This window comes from Artibeus jamaicensis, unplaced genomic scaffold, assembly GCF_021234435.1.
Source record: "Artibeus jamaicensis isolate MK-2021 breed Jamaican fruit bat unplaced genomic scaffold, CSHL_Jam_final contig_944, whole genome shotgun sequence".
Classification (NCBI taxonomy): Eukaryota; Metazoa; Chordata; class Mammalia; order Chiroptera; family Phyllostomidae; genus Artibeus; species Artibeus jamaicensis.
Window position 1 is genome coordinate 5,697,671 of NW_026522020.1, and position 20,506 is coordinate 5,718,176.

A 20,506-nucleotide genomic window follows, 5' to 3' on the forward strand; every position below is an offset into this window, starting at 1 on the left:
GCCAGCCCTCGCGGCAGAAGCAAGCCGAGCCCACGATGCCGAGCCCACGATGCCGGCCCGTGCTTCCTGCCACAGGAGCGGCTGGGGGTCAGGGCCCTCCACAGCCCCTCCCCGCTGACGGTCACTGCCAGAGCCAGGCCCACAAGCACTAAGGTCCTGCCAGAAGACCCACCTGGAGCCGGAAGGGGGTGCTCACCGCAACAGAGCTGTCGTCACATTTCCAAGTCCGATCCCACTCGTCCTTCTGCGAGGACCAAGGCCCGAGGGGGATGGGACGGCAGAGGGCGTGGCCATCCACTCCCACAGAGACCAAGGGAGACGGGGCAGGGGGAGCTGGCCGCGGCCCTCTCACCTTCTGACACCAGGTACGGGGGGTTGAGCATGGCCTCCATGGTCTCCTCCACCTCACAGAAGGGGTTCTCCTCAAAGATGAGCGTGTACAGTGTGACTCCCAGCGACCACATCTCCAGCTCCGGCCCCTCGTAGCTGCCAGAGAAGGGGGCTCAGTCAAGGCACATGAGCCTGAGTCCCGTCCCCCGAGATGTGCCCAGTGACGCTCGCTCACAACACTCCCGGCCACAGGCTTCGTGTCTGCCCCAGCCCGGCACCACACGCTGGGGGAGGCGGGGGATGCAAAGCCTCGGCGCCGTGTCGGCTGAGGCTGATCCAGGAACGGGACACCCACTGCGAGGACCGGACAACTCGCACAGCACGAGGTAGCAGGGACAGCATCCGCCCGGGGTGGGGGCCTCCTGGAGGCAACGGCCTCGGGGAGCACAGGGCGCCCCTTGAAAACACTCAGGGAGAGGCTGGTGCCAGTGGGAGCTCTTAAGGCCAAGTAAGATGACCCCTTGGGGGGCAGAGGAGAAGGTGAACCAGAAGGTGCCCACAGGGAGCAGCTCTGGGGAGGCAACACCGGACATTGCCGTCACTCCTGTCTCCTGTCGTCAGAAACACCCTCCACCCAGCCACCACGCTCTGGACACCAGGAGACGTGGCCACCAGGCCCTTACACAGTTCAGCCTCAATCCTCAAGACTGCAAGATAAACATGGTGGGTCTCACAGAGAGGAGGTGAGGCTGAAGCTGCTGCCCGAGGGGGGCCTGGAGTTGGGCTGCCTGACCTGCACACGCCCGGAGCTGCCTGAGGCAGTCGGCCACGCGGGTCCTCAGGTCGGGGCGTAATCTGGCCCACAGAGTGGGTGTGGAAAGCACTTCGTCAGCCCACAAGTTCAGACGAGGCAGCTGAGAAAAACTGGTGAGTGAGCAACAGGCCCAGGCCAGAGCCTTCTGCCATCAAGGACACCCCAAGAGTCTGGGGAGTTCAGGAGGCAGGAAACCAGGGGGTGGGTGACAGGAGGGGCCCGGAGCCTGCAGATCGCAGAGCAGCGGTCGGGCCTGTGTGGCTGAGCGGGAGGGTGGCGGGGACAGGCCTCAGGGAACCGCGAGGCGAGGGCTGCGGCGGCTACAGCAGGAACACCAGGTTTGGTGCTTTTTGCTTTTGCATCATTTCGGTTTTGTAGAAACAGATTTCAAGAGTTTGGAAGGCCAAAGAGAAAAATTCAACAGAGTAGAACAAGGGCCAACAAACTCCCAAAGGGCCCAAGAGTCAACGTGCAGGCCGGTGGCCTCTGCCGCTGCCCCTCCGCTCGGCTGCGCAGCAGCCACAGCCACGAGGGGGCCGAGGCGCACGGCTGCCAGTGAAGCTCATTCACGAGAACAAGCGGCAGGCGATGGGCCCAGGGCCGCAGCGTGTGCCGGGCCCTGGAGCAGATGGACACGGACCTGGACACGAGAGCAGAAGCACTGCCTCCGAGGAGGGATCTCGAACCCGAGCTCAGAAACCCTTAGGCCCATGAGACAGGAGAGCACGCAGGGCCGAGGGCGCCTCCCGCCCAGCCGGCAGGGACAGAGCGGAAGTGGCTCGTTCAGGGGTGCCCTCGGGGGCAGGGCCCCGCGCAGCTCCAAGGCACGGGGGTGGGGGGTGGGGCAGCAGCACGTGTCGCCGTCCCGTGGACACGCAGCCCCTCCAACAACAGTGACGACGCGATGGCCAGGGCGCTCAGCCGTCAGGGCAACCAAGGTCTGTCCCACGAGAGCCCGCAGCCCCGGCCAGCGGCTCGGGTGGTGGGAGCGTCATCTGCTCACCGACCAGGCCGTGGGTCCCATCCCTGACCGGGTGCGGACAGGAGGCAGCCAACTGACGCTTATCTCTCACACTGATGTTTCTGCCCTTTCTCTCAAACCAATAAGCATGTCTTCAGGTGAGGATAAAAAAATGTTTTTCAATTTAGAAAAAAGAAACTCCAGGGCTCTTCGTAGACAATCCCCCTCAATACGTCACTGCTGGTGGCTCTGGACGTGCACAGAGGCGATGGGGACAGTTTCTTTAGCGCCCCCTCCTGCCCACTGCAGACAGAGACCCCGGCCATTCTGCTCCTGGGCCCGGCCTGTGGGTCAGGAGGGCCTTGACTGGACAGGAGCAGCCTGCAGCCCTCATTGCCCAACTCGGAAGTGGAATGGGACCTGGGCAGCAAGCGGGTCCTCTGCTCACCTGCCCAGGCCCCACAGCGCCCCAGCTTCCCGGGCAGACACCAGGCAGCTGCGCCCCAGGGTCTGCTTCCCACGGTGGGATGCAGCAGCCGCGTGGGCTCATGCACCTCAGTGCTCCGTGTGGGCCCCACTGTCAACGGAGAGCCCCCCAGTGTTTAACCAGTTATTACTCCCACCACAAAAATAAGCTCAACTAATAAGCTTTGCTAATCTGGGGAATCCTGTCTTCTGGGATCCTTTACCTCTTCCTTAACTTCCAATTGTATGAAACTGCATAAACAAGTCGAGAAACCACTGCAGGGAAGGAACCCGCACCCATCGCCCAGCTGCCCTTGCCTGCTCACTCCCCAAAGGCCGCCCTTTACTCCTCAGCTTCCGTGTCACAAAGACGCACAAAACTGAACCCGCTTCTCTGCCTAAAACTCACAGGAGACGGGGCCTGCGGGCGATACGTACGGATTCCCCATGAGGACTTCGGGTGCGCAGTACTCAATCGTCCCGCAGAAGGTGTAGAACAGTTTGCCCCTCTCCAGGTAGGCGGCGGAGCCGAAGTCTATGAGCTTGATGGTGAAGTCCTCGGCGATGACGACGTTCTCGTCCTTGATGTCCCGGTGCAGGATGCTCTTGGAGCGCAGATACCCCACCGCTGACACCAGCTGGAACCAGGAGGCCAGGGAGCCTTTCACGAAGCAGTTCAAGCAAAACACGCATTCACAATAGAGAGTGACAAGCAAAACAGGAAGAACAACGACGAAGGACAGAACCACGCCCTGACTTGTCACGAAACACCGACAGGAACGATGGCTAGATGCCACAGACACGGCCCGACTGGCCCGGGGGCGAAGCGCTGCCAGGCGGCCTGCTGTCCCCGCCGCACCAGCGAGCGGAACAGATGACTCTCGAGACGGCGCTACCGTCATCAGCTGGGTAAAGACACAGCACTGGACCTGCCCCTTCATGTGTCCAGGTGCCCGAGACAGCATCGCAGCCACGGCACCAGGCCACGCAGCCGACCTGGGCTCCGCGCCTGCACTGCCCCTCTCCTCCTCCTGCAAACACATGGCTCCCACGTACTCTCGTGTCTGTGCTGCTCACAAAAACTTTGCGGGCAGCACCTGCTTACCCCACCACCCACGCCCAACAATCACGGGGACAGGACACAGACCACAAGCAGGAGCCACAGACTTGCGCAGTGGCTCTTCAGTGAGGGAGGGGCGGGTGCTAATGGGCAGGACTGTAGAGAAAGCCTGAGTCCGGCCCGAGGGTGCAGCAGAGCTCAGCCGCGGTTTGGGAGCAGAGGTGGGCCCAGGAGCGCCGACCCCAGTCCTCTCCTCCTGGGCTCTCACGGCCTCCCGCAGAGCAGCGGCGCCTGCCAGTCGCCTGCCCCACTATGTGCGGGCCTCCCAGCCACACAGGCTTAGAGCGACTCCATTGAAAACAGCTCCATCTCTGGAAGCCCAGGGCATCGGCCTATGCTCTGCAAGGGTGAGGTTACCGCGGCAACCCCGCAGCAGGCCCCTGTGCACCTGGACCTGGAATGGCCCACGCTGCTGACCTGCAGACAGAGGCCAGCGAGGGCCGCCCCACACGGCTGAAGCAGACTGGGGTTCCGGCTGCACTGGTGAGTCAGACACGGGCTGTGCCCCTGGCACAGGGCCCCACGGCTGTCACCAGGCACCAAGCCTCAAATGAACACTTTGGAACCAGAAGCAGCAGCTCAGAGCAGGTTGACTAGGCCCGACCAGTCAATTTACACTGAGTAACTGTGCACACATGCACACGTGGATGCAAACACACACACGACGCCAGCTTACTTACATGTAGACACACTGGCACACCACACGTACCTGCACACGCATGCACATTCACACACACGTACACAAACATGTGGACACGCGCACGCGTGCAGAGCAGGGCCCAGTTGAGGCACAGACCACGTGTCACCAGAGCCCGGGAAGTTCTGTCGGGTTCATCAGCAACAAAGGCCAAGGGCGCCTGGGCCTGGGCGGGGCACTTGCTGGCCGCAGCCCCGGGCCCCCAGCCCCCGGGGAGCAGGTCCAGCCCCCGGCCCGGCCCCGCCAGCGGCACGCTGACAACGGGCAGTGTGAGTGCGTGGTTACGCGTGGTGGCTCGGCTCTGTGACGCTGCGGATCCCTTTACTGTGCATCTTACAGAGGCTGCAGGGCATCGAACACAACAGTTACCTGTGTCGGCAGCCCCAGAACTAACAGCAGCAGCAGCTTCTAACAAGTGACTCCCATGTCACATCAGACAGACACTCCTTCTGGCCTGGCAGTTTCAGAAACAAGTCTCTGCCAGGAAGAAGCCGACCGAGTGTGTGATCTTCCCGCACGAGAGGAGGGGAGATGATGTTCTTCTCACAGAACCACGCGATGCCTGATGCTTACAGCTGAGGCCTCAGACACTAAATTTCAGAAACCCAGAAACTTCTGGAAGTTTACAGCTGAGGAAGGAATGTCAAATGAGGGAAGCTGAACCGCAGCTGACACGGAGTCACCTCCAGGAAACAAAGAGCAAACACGGGCCTCGTCCATACCCCTGCTTCCAGCACACTGCTGCACACCGGCCTCGGAGGGACAGGCTCCCTGCTCTGACCCCCTCGGTCTCCCAGCGTCAGTGCCAGAAAGACCCCTGCCGGCCAGACGGGCGTTGGGTGCCCAGTGGTGGGCAAGGACCCCGATCAAACCGCATTGGCCACAGGGCCCGGTCTCCCGGCTCTGCTGGCTCCTTCCCAAGGAGGGGTGGCTATCCCAGAACTGTAAATGGACCCGAACCCTGCGCCTCCCTCCCCAGTCGCTCCAGGGTGGCAGCCTTATCCTCCCTTTCCACCCTCCCGCTCTTGACTTCGACCATAGAATTCTCTTCTCAGGAACTGGAGGCCGGATGCAGCCCAGAGAGAACCGCGTGTGAACCCCCAATCTCTGAAGCCTCCGGGACCGAGCACCCCGGCCCGCACCCCCCGCCTGCCTTCCACGTCACCTGTCGGAAGATATAGCTGGCCAGAGGCTCATCTAGGCTGGGGTGGCGGTCGATGAAGGCGAAGAGGTCCAGGCCGGAGCCGTGCTTCTCCATCACCAGCTGGAAGAAGCCCTGGTTCTCGAACACGTCCAAGACCTGGGGCAACGGAGTGGGGTCCGGCCCTGCCAGGTGCCTCCCAGAGGCACGCGCAGGACACCCCCGTGGGCCCCACAAAGGCACCTGGGCCCGGACCCCACCTTGATGATGTTGGGGTGCTGCACCTTGGACAGGACCGCGATCTCCAAGGTGACTTTCCCAAGTTCGGCGTCCTCGACCCAGCAGTCCTCCAGCACCTTCTCCTTCTTAATGAACTTCACCACCACCTGCGGGGAAAGCAGTGGGTAGAGGCCGCTCGGGGGCTCCGGCAGCGCCCACGGGGCCTGGTGCCCATGGTGGCTCACAGGGGACATGGGGCCACCGTGTAGTCCCCAGAACTCCCATCTCCCGACTACCCCAACCGGCAACTCTGTGTCCTGGTGAGAAAATGGAACTAGAAGCGTGAGAACTAGAAAATGGAAACTGTCACCCACATTGACCGAGACGAGTCAGAGCTCAGCAAGGCCGCTGAGCACAGGGCCAACGTGAGAGAAGCAGCGGGGAAGAAAGAAGAACTGTCCACAGCAGAGACGGGCCGGCACGGCCCTGAACGGCAACAGCAGTGAGTGCCCGGGACACAGCTGAAGGAGCCAAGGGGTGAGTGGTGACCGCAGGCCAGGCCTAGCCCACCCTCAGCAGGAGACTGGGGAAGTGACAGAACCGGGCCCCCGGGGTCACACCCCCGGCAGGGCAGGCGTGGTCTGCGCAGACCACCCGCAGCTGTGGCGGTAGCACTGAGCCCAGGGTGGGAGTGAGAAGAACTGCGAGGAGCATCTGCAGGTGCAATCACCCGTCACCATGATTGGGAGGAAGAGGGCGACAGCTTCGGGCCAGCGTGAGTGGTGGCAGTGGACACAGCAGCCTGTGCGCGCCCGCAGAGAAGCGGAGGAGGCAAGCAGGTGAGGTGGCCACTGACTGTGAGTAGGGGGAGCCCCGGACGGCAGGTGTGCGCGTTCGGATGTCGGGAGGAGAGGTGCCTGCTGCCTGGCCCAGGCTCCCCACCAGCTGCAGCCTTAGATGACCCTCGGGGACAAAGAGCAAGAAAAGAGGGGGCAAGCTCCGCACTGAACAGCTGCGTTCTCCCAATAAAGAACGCTTCAAAAACTGAGGGTCTTACCAAGTCTGAAGCAAGAACGACACAACATGGTTGAAAGAAATTAAAGACCCAAGGCACCAGAAAGACAGCCCGGTCTCTGAGTGACAGGAATCAGTCCTGTCAAGACCGCAAGACTCCCCAGACAGACCCATCGCTCAGGGCGTGGGAATCGCCCTCTCTCCTGTGAACTGCAGCCTAACCCTTAAAAGTCTGTTTCCGACTGGCACAGAATACTGTGTAAACTGACAAGGTCTATACCCTGAAAGGCAAAAATACTCATGTGTCTCTTTTTAGCCCAAGAGAAAAACTTTGGGGCTTCGTTCTTCTCCCCAGACGGCCAGGGAGAGGCTGACAGTGGGCGTGGCCAGCGCAGTGGGCGTGGCCAGCGCATCCGCCCTCAGAAAACTCGGCCTGCAGTTGCTTTTATCATAGGGAACAACCTAAGCCCATTCAACCCAACAAGCTACAGAAAGAGCAACATTAACTCACAGTACAAGGGAAAAGGAAAAGACAGCAAAACAAACACTTGGTGGACAACAGCGACAATTCTCTGGCAGGCGTGGGGAAGAAAGGAGAGCAGACAGTTCGCACAGCCAGGGGGGCGGAGCCACAGAGGACGCAGCGGAAGACGCAGCGGGCTCCCCATGCACAGATGCTCAGTGCAGACTCTGCAGGCTCTCACAACTGACACAGTGACAAAATTTAGGTGTGAGTGTAAATGAAAGAAATCCCCAACAAAATTATTAGCAGCCCAGCCCGGATGGGTGACACAGTGGATTGACTGCCAGCCTGGGAACTGAAAGGTGACAGGTTCAATCCTCAGTCAGGCATATGCCTGGGTCAGGGGCCAGGTCCCCAGTAGGGGGCGAAAGAGAGGCAGCCACACACTGATGTTTCTCTCCCTTTCTTTCTCCCTCCCTTCCCCTCTCTCTAAATCAATCAATCAATCTTAAAAAAAAAAACTACCCAACTACACTCAGCAACGTATTACGAGGCTAGGACGGCACAATCCAGGCCTGACCCTGTGCTGTCACTCACACGGGGTCAGTAAAGGAAACAGACACGTGGCTCTCTCGGTAGAGGCTGCAGAGACATATCAGAGAACTCAACGCTCATCTTAAAAAAAAAATTCGGAGCTGAAAATCTTATTTTCAAACAAAAGACATCATCGAGGAACAAGCGGGGCATCTGGGAGAGGCAGGGAACCAGCGAGCAGCCCGCCCGTGCCTGCCCCTGCTCCGGGGGTCCTGCCCCGGTGACGGGAGGGAAGGAAAAGGGCCAGGAGACACGCGCAGAAGAGGAGTGACCGCTGGCATGACCGCAGGGGAGCTCTCGTCCATCACACAGCCACGGGGGCTGCGGCAAGGTGCTGGGAGCAGGGGGACGGGTGCAGGTCAGGGCACATGCCCGGGTGTATGACCAGCTACCACCAGCCCAGGCACGTGGCTCTGGTCAATGCCAGGAGGCATGTCCTTCCTGACACTCGGCAGGCTGGGCACAGGGCCCTGCGCAGGGTCCACAGGGACCAGCAGCCCTGTCACCATGTCCGTTCCCCACGTCACAAATGAACAGGCAACTACCAGTCGCCTCCCGACAGGCCCAGGTCAAAGGCCAATCCAGCGGCTGGGGCACAGCCAGGGGGAAGCCCTGAAGGGTCCCATCCGGCACAGGAAAGGGCGCAGGTGCTGTCTGCGGTGCGTCCGAAGCAGCGACCTGGACGGCCAGGGCTGAGCATGTCCGCTGTGCGGAGAGGCTGCCTCCCAGAATCCAGACCCCACACAGGCCGGCCACCTGGCGCGCACCCCACCCCCTCCGAGGGCCCACATACCTCCTTATTCTGTTCCCTGTCCAGCGCAGTCCACACAAAACCGAAGGCCCCGCTGCCCAGCGGGCTCAGCGTGCTGTACTTCTGGGAGTACGCGCCCTCACAGGCTGCCAGCCCCTCCAGCTCCCCCGCCCTGGGGGGCTCCTCGAACCATGGCCTGCTTCTGAGCACCTGTGCGAGCGAAGGAAGGTCTGAGGGGTAAAGGAGAGGCGGCGGCAGCAGGCAGGCGCGTCGCCCCAGCAGCCCCTGCAGCTGTGGGCAGCAGCCCCGAGCCGCCGGCAGCCCACTGCTCTGTGCCCACGGGGACCCCACCTGAGAGCCAAACTAGCACACACGTGAAAGTGTGTTCACACCCCAGCACAGGGGCATCACGGATCGGGAACCCGCCCGTGGGGTAATCCACAGGGCGTTAGAAGAGAGTTACAGAGCTGGAAGCAGACTTCCCTCCAGTCCCAGAGGAGGCAGGAAGAGGGAGAGTGCTGAGGGGAAAGGCGGCCGCAGACACCCACCTCCCCGGGGCTCGGCCCGGGGCGCTCACACACAGAGTGCACGGCGCCGGGCGGGCTGGCCAGCAGCAGGTGGGTCCACGCGGCCGAGGCCTGGTGGTCACGCAGCAGGTCTTTCACCAGCCAGCAGCAGAACAGGGGTGCAGGGCCTCGGAGCTCCACCCGCTTCACCTCGAACTGCACACCTGAGGAGCGAGAGCGCAGGGCCCCCCGCTGACCGCATCACCATGGGGTTGTGACCAGACAAGCACTCGCCCCCGGGCAGCATGGAACCGCACAGGGGGCCTGGGGCAGGGGCGCCGGGGCTGGGCCTCGGGTGGAGGGACGTGAACGAGCCGGCGGAACAAGGCCGTGCCGGCTGCGGGCCCCGGCCTGACACGGGGCTGCACCTGCTTTCACACGCCTCCTGGGCCTGCACCCGGACAAGCAGCTTTTACGGGGATGACAGGTGACCTTACTTTCTTCAGGTTTGTATTTTCAAATATTTTTAAATATAACTTACGTATTACTTAAATTAAGTTTTTAGAGTTTGGGAATAAAGCTTTTGGAATCGACAATACAAAACCAGCGATAAATGACTGGCTAAAGTAACGTGACCTGTTAAGTAGTTAGAAAAATTTTTTAAAAAGGAAAGTAAACCACCCTGGCTAGTGTGGCTCAGTGGACTGAGTGCTGGCCGGCAAACTGAAAGGCCGCTGGTTCGATTCCCAGTCAGAGCGCATGCCTGGGTTGCAGGCCAGGTCCCAGTATGGGGCAAGGGAGAGGCAACCACACCCTGATGTTTCTCTCCCTCCCTCTCTGTCTAAAAACAAATAACAAAATCTAACAACAACGAAAAAGAGTAAAACAACCCACCCCAAGGGGCCAGGGCAGGGGTGGGATCACAGCGCCCTCCCGGAGGGTGGACGGGGCCAGACGTCTCCTCGAGTCCCCTCCAGCCCCAGCGGGACCCAGGCTCCCCAGCCCCAGGCGCGCACAGGAACCCTGATGTCCAGGGGGTGCACAGTGACTTCAGGCCCTCGAAGCCACCCCTTCTGCCCTCGGGCCCCAGGACAAGGACACCCCTGCCCAGGACATACTCAGCAGCGAGCCGTCTCGGTGGCAGCAGCTCCCGGTGTAGGCGCCCTCCTGGATCTCCAGCTGCAGGCTGGGGGCCTCGGGCGTCCCTGAGCTGTCCCCTCTCACAGGCGTGGAGGTGACCTGGATGCTCAGCCCGGGCTCCTCTGGCTGGTGTGCGTTCACGGGGACGGCGCCCAGCCTGGACGGGGTGCCACCGGGACTCTCCCTGCCACTCTCGTCATCTTGCTCCAAGGTGTCGGACGGGTCTGTCCCATCGAGGTCCACGTGGGTCTCACAGAACCGCCGGCCCTCGCCAAAGTCAGAATAGGTGCCACTTAGCAGTGACAGCTCCCTGTCCTCCAGAACCTCAGCCCTCAGCCTGAGCCCGGCGCTCACGTCCACCACAGAGCCAGCTGTCCCCACACATTCGGACGAGGCGCAGGAACAGTCCAAAGAAGTTCGGTCTGTCCACGTGCTGAAAAACAACCCCTTGTGGTCCCAGGAAAACGTGTCCCCTTCAGCCTCCAGGGCCACTGCTGCGTCTGAGGCGCCGGGGAGGTCGGTGGCCAGGGCGTAGCAGGCCGAGGAGCTGCCCGCACGGCGGCTGAGCGGGTCTGCATCTCCCAGGTCACATGGCGACACGGGGGTGGAGCAGGGGGTGCGCTTGGCCAGGACCAGCTCAGCAGAGGCAACACCCTGAGGTCCTCCAAAGCTCAACTGGGACAGCTGCTCCTTCAGTAAGCAGGTCTGTAGCTCCTCCCTGTCCTCCTGCGTCCCCGGCCACGGCTCCTCCAAAGCCGGCTGCGAGAGCCATGCTGTCTCTGGCAGGCTAGGGGCTGCGTCTGGGCGCCCCTGCGGCGTGCTGTGCCCCGGCCCATGCCCAGGGTGCAGCAGTGGGAGGCCCGCCCCTGCCGGCAGCCCCCCTGCGTCCGCCTGATGGCTGGGGTGGCTGGCCGTGCTCAAACCCCTGCCCTGCAGCTGCGCTTCCCAGGTCAGGCCACACACCTTGCTCCCGCTCCTGCCCTCAGCTGGGGTCAGAGCTTCAGAATCATCGCGGGAAGCAAATGGTCTTGTGTCCCCTGAGTCAGACCTGCTTCCCCCCAGAAGCTCCCGACCGTGTCTTCTTGGTGCTGCCTGCTCCTGCTCCTGCTCCTCCAGGACGCCGTCCCACGGGCCCTCAGGCGGTGACTGTCCCTGGGCTGGCAGGTCTCCTTCTGGGGTGCTGTCTGCCCTGGGGAGTACACTACAGGTAGCACGGCCACTTACGGGCCACCAAAGAGTCAGAAACATAGATCACGTGCACTTCCCCCCTTTGGAAACAAGCACAAAGCATCTAACAACAAAAACATAAGACAGAAAAAGACGAGACTTTGTAACCAAGTTAATAAACAAGCGCCAACCCGCACACTGCCTCGCCATGTGCACGTTTGGCGATGATCCGCCAGACAAAGCCGGGCTCCAGGTCCGGGCGCTGACGGTGGTGCCCACCGGTGAGCAGGGCCCCGCGGAGGGCCGAGCACGGGGGGAGGGACCGAGTGTCTTGGGCCCTGAGTGAAGTTAGACGGCAACTGGCTACCAACACCGTCCGGCCTTGTGGCCGGTGGGGAGGACCAGGTGGGCTGAAGAGAGGGGTCTGGTGTGGGGGTTAACTGACCCCTCGGAGCTGGAGTGGAGCCCAGAGCACACTCAGCATGGGGCGGCCACTGAGGAAGAGGGCACCAGCATACGGACCAGGCGGCTGTGGGGAGGCCTAGGTCGAGACTGCCCTCAGGTGGCCCGGCCGCAGCGGCACCCACATGTCGGACCTGTGCCGGCCCCGGGTGCACACCGGACCGGCACCGAGGCCAACGGATATAGCCATGCCCAGCCTCGTCGGGCAGATGTGCCGGCAACGTGACAAACACACCAGTGGTTCACAGAGGCACAGAAGACAGCGGACCCCACTCGAGGACGGGCCCCGTGAGGGAGGGAACAGTGAGCAGAGTTTGGAGGAACAGCAGGGGTCTGCTGGGGGGCCTGAGGTGGGGACCACAGGACCGGTGCCCTCGCTGCAGCGGTGTCTCACCATCTCCCCTGCCCCGTGCCAGCCTCGGAGCTGCAGGTCCGCGGCGGGAGGCAGCTCAGGCAGGAGAGTCTAGTTCCCCTCACCAAGCAGCGCAGCGACCCCTCGGATGCAGGCCTGAGGTCAGGCCCTTTAGTCTCTGCCCCTCTCCAGCAGCCAGTGCCACTGTGTCACCAAATTCCGGCCAAGGAGAAGGGAGGAAGTGTGGGGACAACCCTCTCCACCTCCATCCCCTCCTCTACTGCCAAGTGAGCAAGCCGTGTGGAGCATGGGGACCCGGGGACCCGGCTGCCCATGCCTGCCCAGGGCCTCGGCCTGGGGCCTGGAGTCTGTGAGCCACTGGGCTCCTCACCAGCCAACTGAGACAGGGGCTGGGCCCGTCTGTGCGACACCCTCACCACACGACCACCTCCCGGCACAGCAGCTGTCCAGGCGCTGAGTGGCTCAGGGCAGAGCACGCCCACCCCCACTGGGACCCTGCGTGGGCGCCCACAGCATGCCCCTGCTGGGGCGGAACTGCCCCTCCTCTGTGGGTGAGCCAGGGTAGCGAGGCATCAGCGGCTCCCGGCACCGACAGTGGGCACCACAGAGAAGGAGGGAGAAGCCGGGCAGCCTGGACGCACACAGAGGACGAAGTCACGTGAGTCAAAGTGACTGTGCTTCACATTCGCTCCCTGGACGCTTCTGTCCAGGTCACGTGGGGCCGCACCAGGCAACTGGCAGGCCCAGAGCACTTACCCCAGACTGGGCGGTGCCCTGAGGGCAGAAGGGAGCTGGCCTCTGGTGTCCTCTTGGGCCTGCGCTACCGGGACGGTGTCCTGGCTTCCCTCTGGCTCTGACGTCCTGTCTGGAGTCAGCAGGGGGTCAGCAGCGAGCATGGCATTAACCCCTGGATGCAGCAACACCAGCGAAAGAGTGTTTTTCATTTGAAGGTGGGGGGTAAACTCCCTCTCCTCACATTCAAGACTGTCCAGCCACCTCAGGCCAGCGCGCAGGCACCCCGTCCAGGCCAGCACCCTCTGCCCACTCCCCTGCACTGTGCTGGGCCCTGCACTTGGCCAGAACGGTCCTACCAGCACCGGAGTCGGAGCAGGGCCCTCATCAGCCCTCCAACGGCTGTGTGCTGACTCGGGGTAAAAGCCGCCGTCCCTACGATGACGCCCACAGACCTGCGACTAGACTCTTGTGACCCTCCCAGAACCATACACAGCCTGTGGCAACAAGCAGCTGGTAGCCGCAAAGCCCGGTGCAGCTCCTCCAGGCACCTGGTCAGGACAGGTGAGCCCCCAGGAGGCTGCGGGCCCCACTCCTTCAAGCCCAGGTGCCACGGCCTCGAGCTCCAGGGCAGGGTTCCTCCAGGGCAGGAGCCGTGAGCTCTCTGCCCCCACTGGACACAGAGAAGCCCCTAATCCTCCTCTGCCTGATAACACACGACTAAGGCACAGACGTGCCCCGTGTCCTGGGCCAGGAAACACTGAGGGGCCAGCAGAGACAGAGGACTGCGGCTCACGCTCAGTCCTGCCCCTCACCCGCCGACCCCCAGAGGCTCAGGCAGGCCCCCACGGAGAGGAAGGCCGGGCCTCACCATCGGTGGTGGTCCAGCCCTGCGAGGGCTGCCCAGGCATCTCCCCGGGCCCACGCAGGCTGCCCGCATCCAGGCGGCTGGCCAGGTCTGGCGGGGGTGACGGGCTGCCACACTCGAGGCCCATGTAGTGGTAGAAACCTGGGATCAGGAAGGTGACGTTCTAGAAGACAGACAGCGGCACTCAGACCTGCCACAGCCCTGGCCCACGAACTGCTCGCCGTCCCTCCGGGGGGCAGTGAACACAAGGGCCCGGGTCTCGGGGTCGCTCCCCCAGGTGAAGGACGCAGGGTCCGACTCCTGTGAGTGGCCTGAGGGTCCTGACCCTCATCGTGGAATCTGCGGCTTCTCTCCTTTTTCTTGTAGAAAAGATAAAATTAGCACACTCTGAAGCTAGTGACCCTGCTGTCTGCCCGTCCTCCGAGCAGACATGTGGCCTCTGGCCCGGCCTGGGAGCCCCAGCCAGCACGCTCCCTGCTCCGAGCGTCCTGCCGTGAAAGGACACAAGGGGCTGGGCAGCAGAACACAGCCCCCAGGGTGTGGCGGGGCCTCCGTGCCGTGGGCTGGGCCCCGGGGTGCAAGGCCAGATGCTTCCTCTGAACTTACATGCAGCCCCCCACTCCCAGGTGGCTCCTGGCCAGGGGAATCCAGAACATGTGCTAACCCATACACACCCCCTGAAGGGACCTGCTGGAATCCCTCGTCCAAAAATCATGCCAAGTCTCCATGAACTTCAACAGGACTATGAGCCTGGGGTGGGGGGCTTCACCCCCAGCCAACACCACGTGCAACAGAATGGGCGGTCCCAGCTGAAACTCGGTCAGAGGGTGACGAGCCCACCCCTCTGCAGTGGTCTGTTTGCAGTAGCTGACACAGAGCCACTCTGAAATCTTGGACAGAAACAGGGCAGTCACTGCCCTGGTGTGCGGAGACATCCACCTCCCGTGTTCAAGGAACTGAGGGCAAGCTCAACCCAAAAAGGCCACAGAGACACCTTCCTCCGAGCCTGGCCAAGCGACAGCTCCCCCAACAGCCCCAGGGCAGTCGGGGGGCACGCAGCCCATGCCCACAGCCTGGACACACACCCGGATCCCAGACCGGATCAGGATGGAGCCTCAAGGCCAGAGCCCCTCCCTCTCCTGGCGTGACCTGGGGATGGTCCAGGGGGTCACGACATGGTGTCTGCTCAATGTGGGGTCCAGAAAAGTGAGCAGGGAATCCATTAAGCTGAATGTCTGTTGTGAAGTGGGAAGCACAGACCTGGGGCCCACACACACCCTCCCAGCGGGCACAGACCAGCTCCACCCCAGGGACTTGGCCGGCCACCCAGGGGCCCACCTTGCCCAGGAGCTCGGTCCGCCCATAACCAAACAGCATCAGCGCAAAGCTGTGGTTGATGCCGTAGATGGTCCCGTCCGGCAGGAGCGTGATGAGGCCGCTGATGGTGAAAAACACCCAGACAGACGCCGAGTAGCCCGGCTCGGGGGCCTGGCCAGCTCCTGCTTCCTCCGCACAGGGGCTGGGTTTCAGCTTTAAGCTCAGGGGGAAGGTGGTGCCATCCTTGGCTCTCCCAACAGACCTCTGAATCTGAAGGTTCTGAAAGAAAGGCGCCTCATGTGACCCAGCTCTGGGCTCTGCTGCCTTAGACCGCCCCTCGCTTGCCCGTCGAGGGTGGGAGCGCCCAACCAGCCAGCTCCCCACAGCCTGCTCCTCCCTGCAGCCCCCAGGAAAGGCAGGGCAGGCGGCTGAGCCCTACCTGGGGCAGGCCCTGGCCAGGTGCGGGGAGCTGCAGGGAGGGGATGAGGTCTGTGATGAGCTGCCCGGCCACCGCGCCCTCACACTCGTAGCCGTGCAGATGGGCGAAGACGCTGTCGCAGGAGGTGACGGTGCCCTGGGTGGAAGAGCCAGCCTTGTGATGCCAGCTCCTTGCACTTTGGCTCCAAATGTCACTGAACTCAGTGACGTCTTCCAGCTGTGCCTCCTGCCAGAGGCGCACACCAGCTGCTAGCAACAGCGTCGGCCGGCTCCTGCCACCAGGACCGAAACCACTGGCCGAAGGCAGCCTGCAGACACCTGTGCCCTCAGGGCCACCTGTGTGAGGCCACCGCCCTGAGGGCTTGAGGTACAGAGTTTTCCGGCCGTGTGAGAGCCGACCTGCAAGTGGCTGCGATTGTGTCCTGGTTTTACACAGGCAGAAACTGAAGCTCAAGGAGCTAGGGCTCCTCGCCCAGGGCAGCAAGGGGCTCAGCAGATGGGGGCCGACCCCACAGAACTCAGAGGCACATGGGGGAGGAGACGCAGAGTCCCACCTGTGCAGCAGAGAGACCCAGCAAACTCACGTCACTTTGGAAGGAGACCCAGGCTGAGACCCTCTCCACGGGCTCCAGCACGACCACGCAGCACGGCCGGGGCTCCTGCTTCACCCTCTTCATCCACACGGACACCGGGATCCGCTCCCCCCCTCGGCCCACCATGTCCACCTGCAGGCAAGGAGAGGCTGCACCTGCCGCCCCTGCGCCAGGCCCACCCCTCCCAGGTATGTGGCATCTTCAGGATCAGCTCAACTGCCTGACATTCAGAAATCAACCAAAGCGCAGGCCAGGTTTCTGACTCTGGGCCCTACGGCCTCTGGGAAGGGTCCTAACAGGGGAGCGGGTATCACTCTTAGCAGTGTCTCCAGTTTCTTAAAGACACAGACACGCTGAACATCTTCATCTTCCCTCTCAACACTCAGTCCCCAGATGGGCAATTTTCTGGTGTGCTGGATCCTGTCTCACTTCTTCCAGGGCCTGAGGCTCAGGGCCCAGATTCAAACTTGCAGTTTGACTTGTCGAAGTCCAAGCCCGACATATCACACCAGCCGAAGGAGCCAAGCTCCAGGAAGCCTTTCCAGGCTCGCCGGCCCCCCTCCCCCCACACAGTGAAAACATGTTTCTCTTTGGGGAGCCACTCGGGTTTGGTGCCTGCAGGTTTGCAGGCGCTCGGCCAGCAGCGGATGCTTCTGTTCCGGTGTGTCCCCGCCGCCCGGCTGAGCCCCCCACTGCACGCTCTGCCAGGCAGCCAGCCTCCATGCCCATTCTCACCACTGTGCCAAACACCACGGCGGCATGGCCGTCGGCCTCCACGTGCTCCTCACTGAGTGCTTCGACCACGTCGCAATCCGGCTTCAGGAAGAACTGTGTGAGCTTCTGGCCAATCAGGTCGTGGCTGCTGTACCCCAGGAGCCAGCAAGCATTGTCATTGGCAACCAGGATCTGCGTGTGGCCAGGAGAGGACACCGGCATCAGCAGCAGTATCTCTCACTCCTGGGCACCCACCGGGGAGGGAGGCCCTTCCTCTCCCGACCACCTGGACGCGCTCACACGGTGACGCCCTCGGGACCTCTGTGTCTCCACCGAGTGGAAACAAGAATCGCCTGGTCAGTGCCCAGGCCATGAGCCCTTCACCTGCCGGGATGGGCATGTCATCGAGACCGCAAGGCAGCAACGGACACACACCACCCTCCTGCAGCTTCAGGTCTTTGTGATGTGTGCACCCAAGCTAACGCCTGCCACCCTCAGTTCTGTCACACCAACCCTAGCAAGCACGAGTAACAACAGGCTCCTCCTGTCCCTGAGCCTCCGTCCTGACTCCAGGATTCAGTGAGCCCGACAGCCATGTTAGATCTCCAAATTCATCTCTTTTGTTACTATATCGGTAAAACGAAATGTCTTTCAAATTGCACTTAAGATGTACAAACACCTCGGAATGAGGTTACAGGTTCAAGGTGCAGTCCCCAGACCCACGGCTGCCTCACAAAGCGCAGCAAATACCTCTGAGGTCTTGGGGTCAACTGTGAAGACCGCCTTGTTGGGGTTGCCAGCAGGGGCTGGGAGCAAGGGCGTGGAGCACCCCGAGGACAAGCCACGCAGCAGCGAGCAACAGGACGTGCTGCCAGGGGGCGCGGCCGGGCCGGCCTGCTCGGCCAGGGAAGCACAGGGCACTTTCCCTGTGCAGATGTTCTGGGCAGCCAGTGATGAGAGGCAGTAGGAGCTCCATCTGTCTTCTGGAAAGAAAAGGAAAGGAAACTTTAGACCCCGAGGCTGCCAGGACCTCACTTCTGAGATACACAAAGCCCCCATCCTTGTACCCAAACCCTGCAAAAGGACTAAGTCAACCTGCAGGCAGGGTCGAGTCTGGGCCAGCGATGCGTGGTTGTTTCAGAACGGGCCCCGGGGTCCAGCTAAGCACCCGCAGGGACTCCACTGTCAGCAGGCTGTGTCCCCGAGCACCCAGCATTTCTGTGCAAATGGCGCTGAGGTCCCCCACCCCCCACCCAGCCAAGGGTGCTCTTCCGCGTCTGTTGTTCCAGGACTCGCAGCCCAGCTACGGCCCTGTCACTTCAGGCACTGCCTGCTGTCCCCACTCCCCTCCCTCCGCTCTGCGGCACCGTCTGACACCCCTCGCCTCCAGAAACTCTGCTCTGGACAACGCCCCAGCCACACAGGCTCCTACAACGCCCACCCTCGGCACTGCACCCCGTCCGGCCTCCCATCAGCCGAAGAACCTCTGCTCCCCTCGTAGCTCCGGTGCTGCCCCCACCTCAGTAAGGGCTGCCCCTCCCCGCAGCAGCTCAAAAGCCAAGCCAGAGTCATCCCCTATCCCCTCCGGGTCTTTCACTGAGGAGCCCCCACCTTCTCAGTCAGTGGCCACACTGGACCGGAAACCCCGTGGCTGCCCGGGTCCCCTCTCTGGAGGCGGCCGGGCCCAAGGGCAGCTCCACCTCCTGCCTCCAGACAGTCCCTGCGGCACCAGCTCTGCCTCTGGTGCCCAGTGGCCTGGCCCTGGGCCAGCGCACCAGGCCGGGGGTGTCTGGGCTGCGGGCTCTGGCTGACTTGGAGAAGTCAGTGAAGGGGTGGGCAGCGGGTCCAGCTGCTGGGCCACCCCTGGACACCCCCACCACCCTGGTCAGGAAGGCGTCTGTCCCTGCCTGCCTGCTGTCCCCTCACAGGTCCAGAAGGGCCTGAGTCCCTGTGTGGTCGGTGGGCACTGGCTGAACTGAGCCGGCAAACCTGCATCACGCCTGCAAGGCCGCCCTGCCCAGGACGGCACTCTCTACACTCTGCAGCGAGAGAGAACTCTGGCTCAGACCTGGCTCTGAAACACGGAAGAGAACATTTCCTGCCTAGGGGTCTCGCAGACCAGACGCCGCAGGGAGGACCTGCGTGCCGCGAGGGCCAGGGCCGAAGCCCAGACCTTTCTCTGTAAGGACAGGGACCAGACGCCTACAACAGCCACACGGGGACTGTCACCGGAGAGTGCCATCCTGCTCTGGCAGAGCTTTGAGAGCCCATTCCTTCTGCTCAGGTGCCTGTGGGCCGAGGACCCAGACTTGCTGGGCCGGGGAGAGGTCTGCGTGGCCGGGCCCTCAGTGGGCGCTGGCGAGGGCCGGCCCCCACTCTGGCTCCTCTGACCCTCTTCCACGGCTGGCGGGCCTCTGTCCTCCATCGGGAGCCGGTGGGTCGTGCCACAACCGCCAACTACGAGACAGGGGGACCCCGCTCAGCACCTGCACTGCAAGTGTGTAAAGATGGTTTAACCAGCTCATTCCTCCCAAGGCCGCATTAAGCGTGGCCCCATAAGACTCACACACTCACCTGCTCTTTGAGTCGGGACCCACCACCTGCAGGGAGTCAGACTGAAGTCCTGCTACAAGGCGCCCTTCCGAGGCCTGCACAGGAAGAGGCGGGGAAGGAGGGAGAGAGACAGACGAGGGTGGGAGAGGGCCGTGGGTCCAGGCCGCAGGACCCAAAACGCTCCCAGGTCGAGAGCAGCGTTACCGAGGCCACAGCGCAGGGGTCTGACCAGCTGCAGCACCGTCCACACAGCTTCCACAGCACAGTGATATTGAGGCCAAGGCTGAGGTCCAGAGATGGGCCCATACCAGAAGTTTACATTTTTAACTTTTTATTTTTAGACACTTGTAGATTTCCATGCAGCTATAAAAAAGGTAAGAAAAACCCCACATGCCCTGCCCTGGGTTCCCTGGACAGTGACACCTTACATGACTGCAGGACTGACCAGCCGTCCGGGAGCCTGGGCTGGGACCTGACGGAACAAGGAGCCCCAGGGCCAGGGCAGCGAGCCCCCCAGAGCCTGCACCCCATCTTCTGGACCACCTTCTGGGGATGACGACCCCAGAGTTCCCCGCCAGCTTCCCAGACCTGCCCAGGCCTCGGCCCCCATAAGCCCTCCCGCCCCAGCACACACACAGGCACACACGAGGACTGAGGACAAGCTGGGGGGTGGCCTCTGCAGGAAGATGAGGTGTCAGCAGGCAGGTGGGCCCCACATGGAGCAGACCCGGGCTGCTGGGAAGGGAAGAGGTCAGCCCTCCTCACGCCGCCATGGTCCAGCGTGAGACTCCAAGGGAGCCACCCACCAGCTCCAGCCTGGCTTCATGGTCACTGCTCCAGGCCATCGGGATAGGAGGGCTGTGTCTTTCACGGCCAATCTGTGAGCCTGATTTGTAATTTTGTATCCGGCAACAACACATGGGGTAAAACCGCACCCCTGTGACTCACCGTATACAAAGTTCATTCCAGATGAACTTAGGAACAAAAGAAGATGGTTTCAGGAAGATGAAGACACACATTTCCGCAGACCAGATGAGCGGCCGTGCTGTCTCAGAACGAGCCCTCATCCAGAGC

The 20,506-nt window shown here is 62.4% G+C and overlaps 1 protein-coding gene across 7 annotated transcripts in view; it reads right to left on the reverse strand.

The window, feature by feature from the left end:
* Positions 1–20,506, reverse strand: part of PASK (PAS domain containing serine/threonine kinase) — a 28,727-nt gene that overhangs the window by 2,229 nt on the left and 5,992 nt on the right. For 3 of the 7 annotated variants that reach the window (XM_037161357.2, XM_037161358.2, XM_053655177.1), the window contains exons 2-17: positions 19,454–19,527; positions 19,109–19,336; positions 17,630–17,862; positions 16,901–17,071; positions 16,157–16,297; positions 15,574–15,708; positions 15,156–15,413; positions 13,821–13,980; positions 12,974–13,124; positions 10,194–11,404; positions 9,118–9,299; positions 8,612–8,779; positions 5,789–5,914; positions 5,553–5,687; positions 3,009–3,208; positions 353–486 (exon numbers count right to left, since the gene is read on the reverse strand). In XM_037161357.2, coding sequence (XP_037017252.2) covers positions 353–486; positions 3,009–3,208; positions 5,553–5,687; positions 5,789–5,914; positions 8,612–8,779; positions 9,118–9,299; positions 10,194–11,404; positions 12,974–13,124; positions 13,821–13,980; positions 15,156–15,413; positions 15,574–15,708; positions 16,157–16,297; positions 16,901–17,071; positions 17,630–17,862; positions 19,109–19,304 — 3,601 coding nt within the window. In that variant the 5' untranslated portion in view covers positions 19,305–19,336; positions 19,454–19,527. Of the gene's footprint in view, positions 1–352; positions 487–1,123; positions 1,186–3,008; positions 3,209–5,552; positions 5,688–5,788; positions 5,915–8,611; positions 8,780–9,117; positions 9,300–10,193; positions 11,405–12,973; positions 13,125–13,820; positions 13,981–15,155; positions 15,414–15,573; positions 15,709–16,156; positions 16,298–16,900; positions 17,072–17,629; positions 17,863–19,108; positions 19,337–19,453; positions 19,528–20,506 lie in introns of all 7 variants that reach the window. The other 4 variants (XM_037161364.2, XM_037161361.2, XM_037161363.2 and 1 more) reach the window with 4 other exon arrangements.